Genomic DNA, 16,348 nt, shown 5'->3' on the forward strand with positions numbered 1-16,348 from the left:
GGTGCTTCCTGGTTATTGTGTGGCACATAGAGAGCAGTAATACCCTCTAATTAAACCTAAAGTACCCTAAACTACCTTGATATAAGCGTTCAAGGTGTTTTGATGATCATTTTCTCTTTTAAGGCTTAAAACCGTGTTGAATTATGACGCCTGTTCACGGTTTGTGTATTACATGAGGAAGATGTACGTGAACTGCACTGAAAATGTGTAAACTATTCGTTCATAAAGTTTGCATATTAAGTGTGGTCTCGTGTGTGTGGGGGGGGGAGGAGGGGGGGAAGGAGGGGAGGGGAGGGGCGATAAATGTAAATATCCAATAGCATCCTTCAACGTCTCAGAATCAGGAATTCAGTGGCGACTTGTGATTGGACGACAGCCGACGATGGGAACCAATCACGATGTGGCAAGTCAGACAAGATCCAGACGGAGGAGGCGGCGGGTCGGACGTGAACTCACAAGTGTTTGTATGAAGCCACGCTGCGGGTGTTTGGCACCGCCGCGCATCGCCGTTGATCCGGACAGCGGGGTCTGTGCAGCCGACAGCGTTTTGGATGACATACGTCGGCGTTATTAGCTCAGTTTAATTTAGCCTGCTAACTTCGGAGAGGCACGTCGTTGACGCAGCGTGAGGAGGAGGAGGAGGAGGAGAAGGAGGAGGTCGCATCATCATCGTCATCATCATCATCTGTGGACAATGAGGAAGATCGCGCTGCTGCTAATTGTGCTGCTCGGCGTCGCACACTTTGCAACTGTCGGCAGGTGTGAGGATGGTGAGTCTCAGCCATTTTAAACTAATTTAGTTATTAGATTTTGGGAAATAAAAATGGCGCAGCTGGTGTCTGTTTTCTGCCGGTTACTGTTAGCATGCGAGCTAACGGGACGACCTGTCCTGTCCTGTCCTGTCAACGGGACTGCAATTGCGCGACTTTTAAGTGTCGGTAGACGCGTAACGCGCATCTAACATGGGAGTCCAGGTTGTCCCGTTTGCGTTATTTGTCGTCGGTGACGGAATGTCTTGTCTGCCGTCTCTACATGTAAATCACCGCGTCCCCACGTTTCTGGTTTGGTGTCAAGGTGTTGCAGACGGCGAGAAGGAGGAGGAGGAGGCTGACGAGGGGGACAGCGAAGAGGAGGATGAAGACGACACGGAGGTGAAAGAGGAGAACGGGGTTCTGGTTCTCGACGACGGCAACTTTGACACCTTCGTGGAGGGCAGAGACACGGTCCTGGTCGAGTTTTACGCACCGTGGTACGTTTGACATGTCCTCCTCTGAATCGCGGTTCATTTTTAGGATTTGCTGACGATTCAAATTCAAAACTGGGAATTTGCGGAAGGAACCCGAGATTTTCCGCCTCCTGTGCAAATCTGGCAGCGCGTTGAACTTCGACGTGTCCGTAAACCCTCTTGTTCATTTTACTGCAGGTGTGGCCACTGCAAACAGTTTGCCCCGGAGTATGAAAAAATCGCGGAGACTCTCAAGGGGAATGACCCTCCTGTGCCTGTGGCCAAAGTAGACGCAACGGTGGCCAGCGGGGTGGCGAGCAAGTTTGAGGTGTCGGGATACCCCACCATCAAGATCCTCAAAAACGGGGAACCTGTGGACTACGATGGAGACAGAACGGTGACGGGTAGGGACACTTTGTTCTGCTGAAGTCTCTTCGAAACCTGTTGACACAAACATGTCCTGGTGTTGTTGTTTTTTTAACGTAAATAAGCATTACCATGGTGACTGTCTGCGTGTTGCAGCCATTGTGGAGCGGGTGAAAGAGGTGGCTCAGCCAGACTGGAAGCCCCCTCCCGAGGCCACGCTGGTGCTGACCAAGGACAACTTCGACGACACCGTTAATAATGCGGACATCGTCCTGGTGGAGTTCTACGCCCCGTGGTGAGTCGGAGGAACTCGCGGTTATAAAATGCAGATCGCGCGTCACTGGAAACCATCTGCCACGTAGAAGTGACACCCTGGTGTCCACGCTACCGCCGGTGCATTTAGAAAAGAAGAAAAAAGCGGCTCTTGCGTCATTAATGAGGCTCCTTGTGATTTTTCCCGTATGAACTGACCTCTAGGTGCGGACACTGTAAGCGTTTGGCTCCGGAGTACGAGAAGGCGGCCAAGGAGCTGAGGCGGCGCTCGCCTCCCATTCCTCTGGCCAAGGTGGACGCCACAGTGGAGGGCGAGATCGCCTCGCGCTTCGAGGTCACCGGCTACCCCACCCTCAAGATCTTCAGGAAGGGCAAAGTGTTCGACTACAACGGACCCAGAGAGAAGCACGGTAAGTCGCCGACTTGGGTCATGTCTCGTCTTTTGCATATCCTCCATCACGGCTAATCCACGCGTTTCTTTTCCCCTGCAGGCATTGTTGACCACATGGGTGAGCAGGCGGGGCCTCCCTCCCAACAGGTGCAGGCGGGAAGACAAGTGCAAGAGCTCATCAAGGACGGCGACGACGCCGTCATCGTCGGCGTGTTCGCCGGCGAACAGGACGCAGCTTATGAGGTCTACATCGAGGCCTGTGAGTAGCGCCGCTATTGGACGCAGCAGAGGACGTCTTTCCTGTCGTTTTTAAGTGCCGGTGAAATGTACACGTGGGCGTTATTCCCTCTCTGCCGTTTTGTCCGCGCAGGTCACGCGCTGAGGGAAGACTTCACTTTCCGTCACTCGTTCAGCACCGAAGTGGCCAAGCTGCTCAAAGCGTCTCCCGGTCAGATTGTCATCGTTCTGCCTGAAAAGTTCCGCTCCAAGTACGAGCCGTCGTCATACACCCTCGCAGTCAAGGTAGTCTTTTTTTTTTTTTTTCCCATTTCCTTTTTTCAGTAGTTGAATTAGAATTGTTTTAAGTATGTATGAAACTCCTCATAAGACCGGGCTCTCGTTCAGTTTTAGTATTTGTATGAAAATAAATTTGCAGTACACCTGCTTCACCTAGCAACAGACGTTTTCAGTTTTGAATGCTGCAAAAAAAACAAAACAGTTTTTGACATTTGACAGAATAAGTTCTGTTTGCACTCAAGAAACGCTCATCAACGTCTCTTCCAGGATTCAACACCGGTGTCAGAAGTGCAGGAATTCTTCAAAAAACATGTAATTCCCCTGGTGGGACACAGAAAACCAAGCAATGATGCTAAACGCTACACCAAAAGACCCCTGGTGGTTGTGTATTATGGAGTTGACTTCAGCTTCGACTACAGGAAAGGTGAGTTAAACAGTGGGATCATGCTGGACAACGGCTGGTGATAAATCTAATGGCGTCTAGTGACACCCAACAACCACCGTGAACACCACCGCGTCACCTCGGCCCGTCTGCGCTGGAACAAACCTTTTTTTTTATCTCGTCGTCTCCTTTTTTTCTTTTTTTTTTTTCAGCGACGCAGTTCTGGAGGTCCAAGGTGCTCGATGTGGCCAAAGACTTCCCGGAGTACACGTTTGCCATCGCTGATGAGGAAGATTACGCCGAGGAGCTGAAGAGCCTGGGCCTGAGCGAGAGCGGCGAGGACGTGAACGTGGGCATTATGGCGGATGGAGGCAAGAAGTTTGCTATGGAGCCCGAGGAGCTCGACTCCGACGTGCTGAGAGACTTTGTCGTTGCTTTTAAGAAAGGTGAGTGTTGGACTGTTACAGGGTTTTCTTTTTAGTTTTTTTTTTCCCTCATGATGTGACTTTTAAAAAGTACCAATTTCATGGTGTAGTGATACACGTGTAAAGTAATTGGCACTTTTTTACACAAAAATGTAATATCACACTCGCTTCTGAATTTGTTTTGTGAATCTTGTCCACAGGAAAGCTGAAACCCATCCTCAAGTCCCAGCCAGCGCCAAAGAACAACAAAGGACCAGTTAAGGTCGTGGTAGGAAAGACCTTTGACGAGATCGTCATGGATACCCAGAAGGACGTCCTGGTGGAGTTTTACGCTCCCTGGTGCGGCCACTGTAAGAAACTGGAGCCCGACTATTTGGCTTTGGGCAAAAAGTACAAGGATGAGAAAAACCTGGTGATCGCCAAGATGGACGCCAGCGCCAACGACATTCCAAGCGAGAGCTACAAAGTGGAAGGCTTCCCCACGATATACTTTGCCCCGAGCAACGGCAAGAACAGCCCCATCAAATTCGAAGGCGGCGACAGAACGGTAGAAGGGTTCAGCAAGTTCTTGGAAAAGCACGGCACAAAGCTGTCACAGACGAGAGACGAGCTCTGAAACTTTCTGTCTCTCTCGAAGAGGAGCGATGAACTCTTGCTGCGCTCGGGCAGAGTCTTGGGAGGACGCCGAAGAGGTGAAGGGAACGCCGGGGATGTTACTGAGTTGCCGTAATGATAACATGGTTCAATTATCATTTATTTTCTGTTCATTCCAAGAGATTCTTCTGTTTCTAAAAAGCATGTAAGCGCTGTTCAAGAAGTCTTTTTAAATAAAAGTGAAAATGAATGGCAGCTTCGTGGGCCAGCACTTAACGGCGACTCGTCTGTTTTGGTTAATCAACACAGGTCATGCTGGGAAATTGCTCGGCGAATATTTCTAATGCAAGAGCTGACAATGCGCACGCTTCAGGAAATGTTTTTTTTTTTTAATTCCATTTAAGAACAATTCAAAGATTAGTCATAATTCTCGAGACAGGCTTTGAAACGCATGGACTGCTTGGATATGACCTCAATGTGATGCATCCTCTACAGCAGGGGTGTCAAACATACGGCCCGCGGGCCGGATCCGGCCCGCCAGGGGGTCCAGCTCGGCCCGCCGGATGACTTTGCGAAGTGTGAAAATTACAGAAAGACATAAATTGCATTTCTATGAGAATATCAGTAATTGCTTCAAAAACAGCGTAAATGCGACGTCTGCTCCGGTGGAAGAAGCGTTCGCTGCTCGCTTTGTGACGCGTTTGACGTCAAACGCGTCACAAAGCGAGGGAATCCGCAGAGGAGAGCCGGGGCAGATAAACAGTGGGCTGATGTCTGAGTTTTTGGTCTTTATGTTTCTAGTTTATTGTAGAAAGACCTTAAAACAGGGTTTATCATCCAAAAAACTTCACCAATGATTTAAACAAAGAGAAATATTGTCGTTATTATGCTATGATTTTACTGGTCTGGCCCACTTGAGATCAAAGTGGGCAGTATGTGGCCCCTTAACTAAAATGAGTTTGACACCCCTGCTCTACAGCCAATTGGATTAATCAAGTAATCGCCTAAAATATTATCAGACCTGTTGGCAGGAGAGAGAGATGTACCTGCAGCAGCATCTCTGACCAGAATCTTTTAACTCTATAGAGAAGAAGTCAAACTCTAAAACCCTTTAAAACTTAACAAACCTGGCCGGGTAAAACGTTAAAGAAGGTACATTATGTACTGAAACACCGTCACACGATGAACGCACATACGAAAAGGAAATCTGACTGGGCGTGTTTTCACGAGGACGTCTGCCGTGAAGAAGATGCGGTCCTCGGAGGTGGCGGCAGAAGGCTGCCGCCTCATTCACACCGAGGCACTTGAAGATACTGGCACTGAATGAGTTGGTTCTCCAGGTGTAGTTGAAGGGAAGAGGAGCGTTAGGAAAACTCTTGTGTGAAGCGCAAGTGGAAATCGCGGATCTTCTGCAGCACCACCTTCAGCTTCTCGGTCGGAGGCAAGATGGTCATCCTGGACGGAGGACGGTTCATGGAAAGATACAGACACCATCAGGGTTTATGTAACGCAAGGAAAGAAGGAAAGAAAGAAAGAAAGAGGCAGAAAGGGCGACGGTTTGGCGGTACTAACCGGAAGTGGAAGGTTCCCTCCCTCTGTCCGAAGCCACTCCCCGGCACCAGGCAGATTCCCTCCTCCTCCAACAGCCTCATGCAGTAGAACATGTCGGGGACCTGGCCCTCCTCCTGCGGACACACATTTATTTACATGCAGTCGTCCGCGCAAACGGGCAAATCGGAGGTTGCAGGGTTTTGTGTGTGTGCGGGGCCGACCTTGGCCTTGTCGATGGCCTTCTGAGGCAGGGTGATGCGGGGGAAGGTGTACATGGCCCCCTGGACCGGGTTACAGGTGATACCAGGTACCGTGTTTAAGTTCTGCTCCGTCAGCCTGGCCTTCTCCGCCAAAGCTTCGAGCACCGCTGTCCGTTCCTGGAGGCGACGCAAACGGTTGCACGAGTTCAACGTAACATACAAAATCCGTCTTTAAGGATATAAAACCAAAGATGAACCTGCACCTTTTCCTCAAATTATAAAAGTTAATGACCATCAATGTAAGTCAAACATTTTCCAACTTTAAAGCCAACAAAGTGTGATATCAATCATTAAAGTTTCCTATCTGTATCTGTATGTGCTGTTAAATTCCATTCTCATTGTAAATATACACATCCATATACTTTTATTCTGTCCTGCAGTGGTTTTCCATTGAACATTTTAATGTGACCAAACCAAATACCTGAGAAATATGGGATCATTTACAATCTTTATAAAATGATGAGGTTTTTCAGCCCCCTTGTGGCCAGTTGAGGAATTACAATACACAACCATCCACACTGAATCACAATCTTTCACTCATCTGGGAGAGTACACTGCTGAAATGTGCAGAAAGGTTTCCCTTTCCAGTGTAAGAGCAAAACCCCCCCTACAGGTGGAAGAGAGTACTACAACTCTTCTGTTTGGTTAACTGACCTGCACAGATTATGCATGAAGAGGTCAGGTGGTCACTACAGGCTGTATTTGCTCTCCGGTTTATGAAAGTGGACGTGAAGTGTGTTTATTTATGCAGAAAATACGGGAAAGTACTAAACATTTATAAATGATTTTATATGTCCCTAATGCAGAAACACGCAGTTGCGCACGACAACTACGAACGCAAATAAAAAAAATCTTTCTACAGCTGCAGGCTCATATTACCCATGAACACACTAACAACCGTCAGCCTAATGACTTTCCCTACCACACAATGCTTCGCAATGCAACCGCAACACACGCAGCGGCATTTCTTGCACCATTACAGGATAGAAAAGCTGATCATTCACGACCGAGTGACCGCCACGCGAGGACTTTAGGGCACTCGATACGGGTTCCGCGTGCCGAGGTTATACGGTGTGGTGTTTGCGTAAGTAAATTCTGTTTGCACACACTCAGGAGCACTGCCAGCGTGCGAGATGGCGTTTTCTCAGACCTTCATAAACGTGGCGTAGGAGGGCTCGTCGGGCTGCGGCGGGTTCACCACCAGGTCCAGGAGAGCCTGCCCGGGGACCGGAGGGCACAGACGCACCGACACCAGTTTGGTGAGCTGGGCCTTCACCTCCGGGTCCATGTTGATCACCTCCATGTAGCCGCCGCGGAAACCACACCTGGACCACGCAAACGGAGGGAGGAAGAAAGGCAAACACGCAGTTTACTCACGCTGCAGGCGATGCACACGTCAGCCGGCGACGACTCCCAAGGATCCGCTCGAGGTGCCGTGTGCCGTTTTCGTGTCTGGCTGGACGTCAAACAAACATGTTCAATGTGTTTCCTTCCTCAGAAAACATTTGCAAAAAGGATTTTTTTTTTTTTTTTTTAAACATGCAAATCCTTTTACTGTTTACGTCCATATTTACCGGCTGAGAGGGTTTTCTTCCCTGCTTTCGATGGGGCGTTGCTATATTTCTTGCTACCATAGGATGATCTTTGCAGCAGTGGAAACGATATGAAAGTATTGGCACAGTCGTGTGTGTGAGATCAAATGAAAACCCACTCACAAATTTAAAAAAAACAACCTCCTTTGCAGTTGTTGAAGGGTTAAAAATGTACTGTGTTTGTCTTAAAAAAGTCTAGTGTGTGTGTGTGTGTGTGTGTGTGTGTGTGTGTGTGTGTGGAGCTACTCACTCTCCCATGTAGCACTTGGAGGTGGAGTGGAAGGAGGCCATCTCCACTGTGCTGGAATACTCTGGTCCCATCTCAAACAACACTTTCTTAAAAGAGTGAAACTTACAGCCTTCTGCATAAACATTATCCTGGTAGACCTTCAGGAGGGGAAACAGATAGAGTAAAAATTAATAATAATATCTCTTTAAAAAAACAAACAAAAAAACCACTCGCACATAAGTTTTATCTAAGAATTATAATACAATTATTATACTCTTATGATAATACTTTGCTCTTCAGCACATTTGCAAATTATGTAATGACATTTTTTTGCAATGTAATAAATCAGGGTCCATGTGTTACCATTTCTAAATCAGACATTTTTTTTATTTAGAAATGTTTTATATGAAGAGACTATATGATGATTGTTCAGGCTGTAGTCTGTGTTGTATTGAATCAAATTATGTTCTTCGTGTTTTATAATCTCATGTTTGGTGTAGATACTGTTCACAAGTATCCTACTTATCATTACAGATTAGTAGCAGAGAATAGAATAGTTGCATTGTTCTGTGTGTTGAAGCTGAGAAACTCCGAGATATCATTTTGAAACTATTCTTTCACAAGTGATTTACGGTCATTTTGCTCCCCACGACAATCCAAAACTGAAAGTGAAAATAGAAGAATATTTTTAAAAAGAGGAAGTGGCATTTGTGAATTACCTCGTCAGCCATGAGGAAGAGATGCTCCTCTTTTGCAAATCGAATCACGTCTTCAATACACTGCCTGCTCTGGACCTGACCTGTTACACGGGACATAGAGCTTGAAGACGAGGAGAGATGCGTGAAGACAGAGGGAGAATAAACTGAACCACTGAATATCTTTTCATGTCCGCGAAGTTTCCTTCCAAACAGTCCGTCGATTATTTTTAGACAAAAACGGATCAAATCCTCGTCGGCTCGGTCTGACGTTAGTCTGCGCACACGTCAGGTCGGTCATTTCGCGTAGAGAAACTCCAAACGGTCGGACCTACCGGTGGGGTTTCCTGGGTTGATGATGCAGAGGACACGAGGGTTGCAGTGCTGCCTCGCTGCGTTCAGGGCCCTCCTGAGCTCCGCGACGTCCAGACTCCAGCACTTGTCCTCGTCCAGGTAGTAACTGACCTGCGCGGCGCCCAGGTCTGCCAGGGCGGCCGAGTACAGAGGGTACTGGGGGATGGAGATCATCACGCCCGTACGGTCGCGACCCTCGCCGCACACCAGCAACTTCAGCGTGGTCTGGGGATCGGCGAGCGAAAGGAGGAAGAAGAGTGGAGGGGCTTCACTTTGGAGAATACATATGGATTGTCAGGCTGCTCGTGAAGAAGAGTAGGCATAAAACTACTTTGACAAAGCCAGGCCTATATCCCCCCGCCCGGCGCCGGCGCCGGTGGGATGGTCAGGCTGCAGCTAAATGTCGTTCCGCTATAAGAGGGGAAAAAAATGCGCTTCGGCGCGTTTGTTTTTCTTTTAACCAATCACAACCATCTCGGGCTCCGCTAAGAACTGAATACGGCAAAATAGTGTCGGGGGCTCCCTGTGTTGGTGGAACATTTGCACATGGGGGGGTGAGCCCTGCATTAACTTGGCTAAATCCCTTTGACAAAACTTGCCATTTTTTTTCCAGCGTGTGGGTTTCCTGCTCAGAGGTTGTCGTCACCCGTAGCGACAGCTATTTCGAAAACGGTAATGCCGAGATACTGAGATACTCGGCCAATGACGACCAATCAGGCCGAGGACAAAATGGTAGCACCTGCACGTGAACACTCCGGGTCAAAGAAGTCACAGTTTACCACCGCACACAACAGCAGCATGATCTCGTTGAGGGTGTCTTAAGGTTAACCGGTAACCGGATATGGTTGCATAACAGTGACAAAGTTCTAGCGGGTGGACAAGAGTCACAGACGTGCAAAGTACAGATGGATTTATAATTAACAGAAGGTGAGTAAATAACCGTTTCAAAAGCCCATTGCACCAAAAGTATATCCCCTGCAGTAGAAATCAACTCATAAAACCGCTCGCCTCCGGTAGATCAGCACTTGGCTGCAGAGGAGACAATAAGAAGTGTAATACACACCACAATGGCATCGCTGGCCCCAGTAGAGAGGTAGATGTTGTCCGGGTTGGACGGGATGCCGCCGTCCCTCTTCTCGATGTAGCGCGCCACATCCTGGCGGACGACCTCGATGCCCTGACTTGCACTGTAGGCCCCTTCAACACAATCCAGTGAACTTTGACTCACAACAGAACGTACCGCATCGATCACTTGATCCTTTTTTAACGCTGTTTAGTGGAAGTGAGGGAGGGGAGAGTTGCTGTCTGACCTATGCTGTGTCCTCCACAGGCCTCAAGAAGACGCCGCGCTCTTTTCTTGGCATCCTCTGGAAAATTGTTGTCCTCCAGGAGCTCAGGGTAAGAGCACAGAGCCAAGACCTGAGAGAGGGGGACAAAAAAAAAAAAAAAATCACACGGAGACATATTTTGGATACAGTCCAGAGCACAGGTATTTGGACAGAAGCTCTTTTCTTGTTCTTCAGGTTCTGTTCGCTTCAGCACATTCAACTTGAAATAAGTTATCTGACAATATCGGGGGTAAAAAAGTTGACCGTGTAAAGTGCAGAAAATAATACTGAAGCTCAGAAAGAAGCAAACATCTGTCGGAGTGACATCCAACAAATACCCAAAGTATAATACGAACGGTACGTGAATGCAATAATGATAAACAGAAACATCCAAATAACTTCAAGGTAAACTGTACAATGTGTCCCAACCTGTCTGAGAAACGTAATTGGTTTCTGACCCATGGCGTGGGCGTCACCTATGTTTGCCTTGATGACTTCTTTGAAAGGTTTCTGCACTCCCTGAAACAAACAACAAAGACAATGAACAGTAACAATCATTATTACTGGACATCTTCAATCTGTAGGAAGTAAATAAGAATAAGGCGGAGAAATTACAACGGCAGTGTAGAAACGGGAGAAACTGCTATTTCATTCTTACTTTCACCGACGGCTGTTCGACAACACGACGTCTGGACACTTAAAAAAGTCAAAAGGAAACGGAGACTTCCGAGTCCAGACACGGTTCGGATTTCAAGGCGAGAAAGAAATTCAACAATATCCCTCCACAACGCTAAAAGCGGGACTTATTTCTTCCTTCAAGAGTCACACTTTTTGCCTGAAAAAGTCACCTCTTCCAATTACCGACACGGTCGTCGCATCGCGGCTGACATTCGGAGAAGCGCGGACGCGTTGCAGTGGAAGGATAAGACCCAGACTCGTCTCGGCCCGCAAATCAAGCCGGAGCTACTTGCGTTCGTCCCGCACAAACCGGTTGGACCCCGTCGACACCACACACGCTCGTCCTCTTTCATCAGCGCCGCCCTTTTGTTTTCTGAAGACTCTGGTTTTGGCCTGCGGTGCAGAAGTGCTGGTCTGAGAAGGGGCGGCGCCGCCGCCGCTGACACCGAGCCCCCGCCGTCTGCGGTCGGGGCGTTCGTCGAGAACTGCCGGCCCGATCCAATCGCACGGCGAGTCGTTTTCGTCTTGTTCCGCTCCTCCCACGAACCATTTTTGCTCCGCCCGCTGTTCGTCCTCGTTTCATTGGCCGGTTCTTCCTCCTCATCTCTTTGACCCGATTGAATCGGGCAAACTCTGGTTTGGTGCCCATTTGCCTGTTTTGTCGACCGCGACGTGCCGCACTTGTCGCCGTTTTGTCGGAGGAGGAGGTCGTGCGACATCAGATGTCACCTGTCACTTTGGAGCCCGGCTGACCAAAAAGCTCGAAATAGATATTGTGATAATCACAAGGACGGGTTTTATTTTGGTCGAACGGTTTGAGCGATCCAAACATTCAAACCAGGTCAAAGCTGCACAGAGCTGGAAAATACAAATTAAAAAAAATCACACGATCTGTAAAACATCTACACATCAGTCCAAAAGTGCAAAACACGCTTCTGGAGCCTGCATGTGTTTGCCTCTGTTCAATACATATACGGATCTGAAAATCTGGACCGGTTGCTCCGGCTCGCTTGGCTTTCCCCAATCCTCGCCTGTATTTTGTCTTCTGCTGTGATGCAACCGCTGCCTTTGTTGAAACCTGCTTCAGGTGCTTGCAGATGCAGGCATGTTGTGTGGGTTCTCAAATTAATGCTGAATTTCAACGAGTTAAATCAACAGAAAGGCACCGGAAAAAACTGCTGACTCGGGCCGAACCTCAATTAAGGCTCGTACCTACTTTATCATATGTCCTGTACCGAATGCACATAGTGGTAATACGTTACATATTACTACTCAGGCCAGATAGTTCTCTCAAATTTCGTCTTTGAGCTCACCTATGTACAAACAACCTGCCTTTCTGTCCTACATTTAGTCTCCACATAGCCCGGGTCCTCTGAATATCACACTGTCACGCACAGCAATGCGATGCACTGCAAAAGAAAATGGTGTTTACACGATCCCTGACATGACGCAGCGTGTTCTACATTATAAAATAGCAGTTTATAGGCCTCCAACGGCACAGGGAGTGCCTTTTGACCGAGTCGCTGTTATATGACTTCGGTGTCCTTGAACGAACTGGAGAGCAACCTCCCCAACGGATCTCTCGGTGAGCGCGAGGTCAACTCTGAGGTCGTTTGTGGTCGAAGTAACTGGATGCCGCTCGTTTCCCTTTCAGTCCTTATCCCATCCTCACGCTCGACAACAAAGACCCCGCTGTTCTCTGGGGTAGAATAGGAGCCAGTCGGTTTCCCCGGCTCAGCTCCGCGTTCTCCTGCTCGGTCGGCACTGGGCACCACACCAGCGAACCAGGCCAAGAACCCCCCCCCCCCCCCCCCCCCCCCCTCTGGTCTCCTGAGCTGAGTAGAGCCTGGCCTGACAGCCACGCTGCGTTCACAATTCACTCGGTCTTGTGACACATTCGCCAACTACAGAACTGTAATTCAAGCTCTCACTGATGCAAATTGAAAACATAATCACGGCGAACTTGCTCACGTGATTTCTCCAACTCGGTTCTATTTCTAACAAGACGCCCGTTGAGAAGAAACTCCAGATTCTATTCCGTCAAAAGAAGAGCGGAGAGGGAAGATGCTGGTTTTTTGTTTTTTTTCTTCCTGCTCTGCAGCTCTATTGTCTCTCTCCCCCCGTATTATCACAGAATACGCAGACTCGCCAGCAGCTGAGATCTGAGCTGGAATTAGCTTATGCAGCGCAGGCACTGTCAAGCCAGATGTCGTTTGCAGGACAGGATTAGGTATCTCAGTGAAACATTAAACCTCAGGTTTGCTTTGGGTTTTCCTTGTTTTTTTGTTTTTTTTTAATTTATTTATTTTTTTTTATAAGAGGAGGAAAACAAGTGGAGCACCAAGAAGTGGGGCGGGACCATCGGAACTAATGAACCTCCTTGCAGAGAAGGGCCTCCGAGGCTGCAGCGTGGTCCAATGAACTCTCTCCCCTGGGTGGAGGAGGGAGGTGGAAGAAACCCGGGGAGACAAAAGAGGACAGGGAGTCTTGCGTAATAGCCCTCCGCAATACACACATCCTCTGGATCCTGCGGCCACCTGCAGGCTGCAGGAGAGCGAAATGTACTCGAAGCCGGCCAGGACCGTCCCCTCCGGCTCATCACGCGTCTCGTTGAGAGGACACAACTGCAGGGAAAGAGTTGCATTACGGCCTCTTAAAAGACCACCCTGTACAACCTGCCTGCCGTTCCTTACCGGGAAGGACGATAGATCAACATTACCCCCCCTGTTTGAATGCAATATGAGCGGATCACAACAGACTCACCTTGACCGCCATGCGAGTTCCCACTCTCTCTCCTTGTCAACATGTTATTCCTCAGGGCTGCAAAGCATTTCTTTCTTTTTTTCTCTCTCTTTTTTTTTAACCATATCTCGAGGAAACAGAGAAGGGAAATAACTCTTTTTTTTTTTTGTTCACTGTCTGCAGTAGATGGCATGTGCCAAAATCCACTGAGGTACTTTTTCATATTTTTCCAGCGTTTTAAAAAAAGAGAAATTACCAACAGGTGTTTTAAAGAAAACAGTCCGCGTTAAAAGCAAACGTTTGCTCGAATTTGGCTGCTGAGCAAAGTCAAATTCCAGCTGCTGAGGAGCTCAACAGCTGGTGGGGGGTGGTGGTGGTGGGGGTTAAAGCCCATCATAATCTGTCCCGCTTCCCACACAGACGCACTTCATTTGACTTCACAACTTTGTCGCCGCTTCTATTCTTAAAATGAAAACAGCCGTGATGCGTAAAATGGGACGTATCCGATTAAAACTTGCAGGAATGTTGAGTGTGTGTGACGCGAGTGAATAAAACAGCCTTTTAAAACTACACCCGACTCCCTCATCAATGCCACATCATCTTAACTATAACGTGAACTTTCTTTTTATGCATTTAATTTTTCTCGCGCTTTATCCAATTTTAAACCGTTCCCTTGCGCGGCGGGGGGGGGGGAAGAGGGGGGGGGGTAGCACGCGGCGGCTCCCAATACTTCACTTTACCTCTTTCAGCTCCTTCTCTATCTGCACCGCCCGCTGGACGATGGGTCCACGGACCGCGTACTCGACCTGCTTCACATTGGGGTTCATGGTTTTTAAAGTCAGCACCTTGCCCACGCAAGGGACCCCGTTTAATGCCTGCTGGGACATTTTTTTTGGGGGGGGGGGTTATGTCACGCGCGCGCCGTTTTCCGCCAATTGCACTCTGAAGAGTTATCTGAAAGGTAAAGAAAAAAAAAAAAAAAAAAAAAAAAAGATGAGAAATACCAATAGTCAACAGAGGTTCGTGGCTATACAGCGCAGATAACGTGTATCAGCTTGTTACCAGACGTCCTGCGCAGGGGTTAGTCCAGTTGAAGTCAAGCGGAGCTCGTGTGTTTACTTTCCCTGCAGCTCCGGGTCTGAGCTCCGGCTGACAGTCGAGCGCGTCCGTGTTCCTGCTCGGAGCCCGTCCGTGTTCCTGCTCCCACCCCGCCGCCACGCCTTCGCTCGCTCCGGCTCGCGGTTGGTTGGATTTCTTCACCGACTTCGCCTCTGGCTCTTCGGCGAGCCAAGTGAGGTCCTTAAGTGCTGTTGGAAAATAACTTTGCTTTGATGGCCGTCAACGTGCAGCAGTCGGGACGGACGAACAAACAAACAAACAAACAAACAATAAAAACAAACAATAAAAACAAACAAACAATAAAAACAAACAAACAAACAATAAAAACAACAACAACAAAATTCCAAATAAAAAAAATTATAATAACAAAAAACGCTGCTAAATAGCCTATAAGAAAACATTTGAACAATAGTAAGAAGATCCAATTGCCAACACAACATTTGGGGAAAAAGTAGCCTATATATATATATATATTTTTTAGGGGTTTTCCATTATTGACTGTTATTCAAGTGTAATGGCAGATGTAATGCTTAAGTAAAAATAAAATAAATAAAACAATACATACTTGAAACAAACTTAATAGCAAACAATAAGCATACAAGGACCAACATCAGCATTTGAAGCCATGTTTGGCCACCGTATGGAAAGAGAGCTCCTCTCTCATCGTGTCCATCCCAGCCTTGATACTTCCAAGTGGCTTGAAAACACTCACAGAAAAACAACATAATCTTTATGCTCAATTTTAATCTCTACAATAAGGAAGTAACACTTGACATTATATTTAGTTTTTAACCAACTGGTGCATTGAAGCTTGGTTATAAACAAAGCTTTGGCACCTCACAGTTACCGTGAAAAAACAGTGGCTCATTAAAGGCGCAACAAGTTTTTAGTTTATATCGATCAAAACTTAGGCAACTTAATATCATCCACATAATGTGTGTGAATAGCAGTTTTGATGTTGCGTTATTGAAGTTACCACTAGCTATCCCACCTTTAAAACCACCCTGTGCGTACAGAGGCCCGTCGGTGCACCATGAATGGGACAGTAAACGCAAATATGGCTGAAACTCTTGGCAAAACAAGAGTTACTACCGTCGTTGCTTTGCACTGCTGGAGGCAGCTCTTGGCGAGTCGGAGCAAAGTTTAGTGCTGAACTCGCAACATTTCTATAACGCTGGTAAGTAAACAGCTCTGAATGCTAATGCTGGTTATGTAATGCGAGTTTATGAAGGCAGCTAATTGTGAAATACAACTAACCGTGTCAATATGTTCAGCTGGCAGCTTGTCGTTTCAAAGTTCAGACCAATTATAATAGCTGTATATGACCGCAGCTAAATTAGCTTGTCACCAAGCTGTCTACCCAACTGAAACAATTTCGGGACAACACTTTCATTTCTTGTTTTTAGGTTAGGTTAGGTAGTTACTTTATTAATCCCCGAGGGGACATTTTTTAGCCTTTTTGCCACGTCCAAATCTGAACATTCGCCGACACTTTACGCTCCACTAGTTCACCATTTGGCCGCCAACTTTGTCCGTCTGCCATTTGAAAATGCAGTTCGTCTTATTTGCGGTTGGAAACAAGGTTGTTGCGAGTGACGAGAGTATGAAACATCCAGCTACAGGTTGTG

General features: G+C 47.6%; 2 protein-coding genes across 4 annotated transcripts; one reads left to right on the top strand and one right to left on the bottom strand.

Annotated features, from left to right (window-relative positions):
* The first annotated feature begins 415 nt into the window (after window positions 1-415).
* pdia4 (protein disulfide isomerase family A, member 4) lies at window positions 416-4,448 on the top strand. The gene is made up of 10 exons (XM_069151584.1): window positions 416-770; window positions 1,075-1,249; window positions 1,424-1,629; window positions 1,748-1,886; window positions 2,069-2,274; window positions 2,356-2,514; window positions 2,626-2,777; window positions 3,039-3,195; window positions 3,366-3,599; window positions 3,779-4,448. The coding sequence occupies exons 1-10, from the start codon at window positions 695-697 to the stop codon at window positions 4,192-4,194; spliced, it is 1,920 nt and encodes a 639-aa protein (XP_069007685.1). The 5' UTR covers window positions 416-694; the 3' UTR covers window positions 4,195-4,448.
* A 92-nt stretch (window positions 4,449-4,540) lies between these two features.
* Window positions 4,541-14,790, bottom strand: LOC138199475 (alanine aminotransferase 2-like). 3 transcript variants are annotated; one of them, XM_069151585.1, is made up of 12 exons: window positions 14,664-14,790; window positions 14,342-14,555; window positions 10,611-10,700; window positions 10,164-10,272; window positions 9,917-10,050; window positions 8,835-9,078; window positions 8,524-8,603; window positions 7,826-7,962; window positions 7,134-7,308; window positions 5,945-6,100; window positions 5,745-5,857; window positions 4,541-5,627 (listed from the first exon to the last, which is right to left on the bottom strand). In XM_069151585.1, the coding sequence occupies exons 2-12, from the start codon at window positions 14,486-14,488 to the stop codon at window positions 5,537-5,539; spliced, it is 1,476 nt and encodes a 491-aa protein (XP_069007686.1). In that variant the 5' UTR covers window positions 14,489-14,555; window positions 14,664-14,790; the 3' UTR covers window positions 4,541-5,536. The 3 variants fall into 3 exon arrangements, with proteins under 3 accessions (XP_069007686.1, XP_069007687.1, XP_069007688.1); XM_069151586.1 differs by lacking the exon at window positions 14,664-14,790 and adding an exon at window positions 12,831-13,483 and having other exon boundaries at window positions 14,342-14,430; XM_069151587.1 differs by lacking the exons at window positions 14,342-14,555; window positions 14,664-14,790 and adding exons at window positions 12,831-13,483; window positions 13,623-14,297.
* Window positions 14,791-16,348: the final 1,558 nt, after the last annotated feature.

The sequence above is a fragment of the Embiotoca jacksoni genome, unplaced genomic scaffold (genome assembly GCF_022577435.1).
Source record: "Embiotoca jacksoni isolate LCO1_2020_lvr unplaced genomic scaffold, fEmbJac1.0.p SCAF_17, whole genome shotgun sequence".
Taxonomy (NCBI): Eukaryota; Metazoa; Chordata; class Actinopteri; family Embiotocidae; genus Embiotoca; species Embiotoca jacksoni.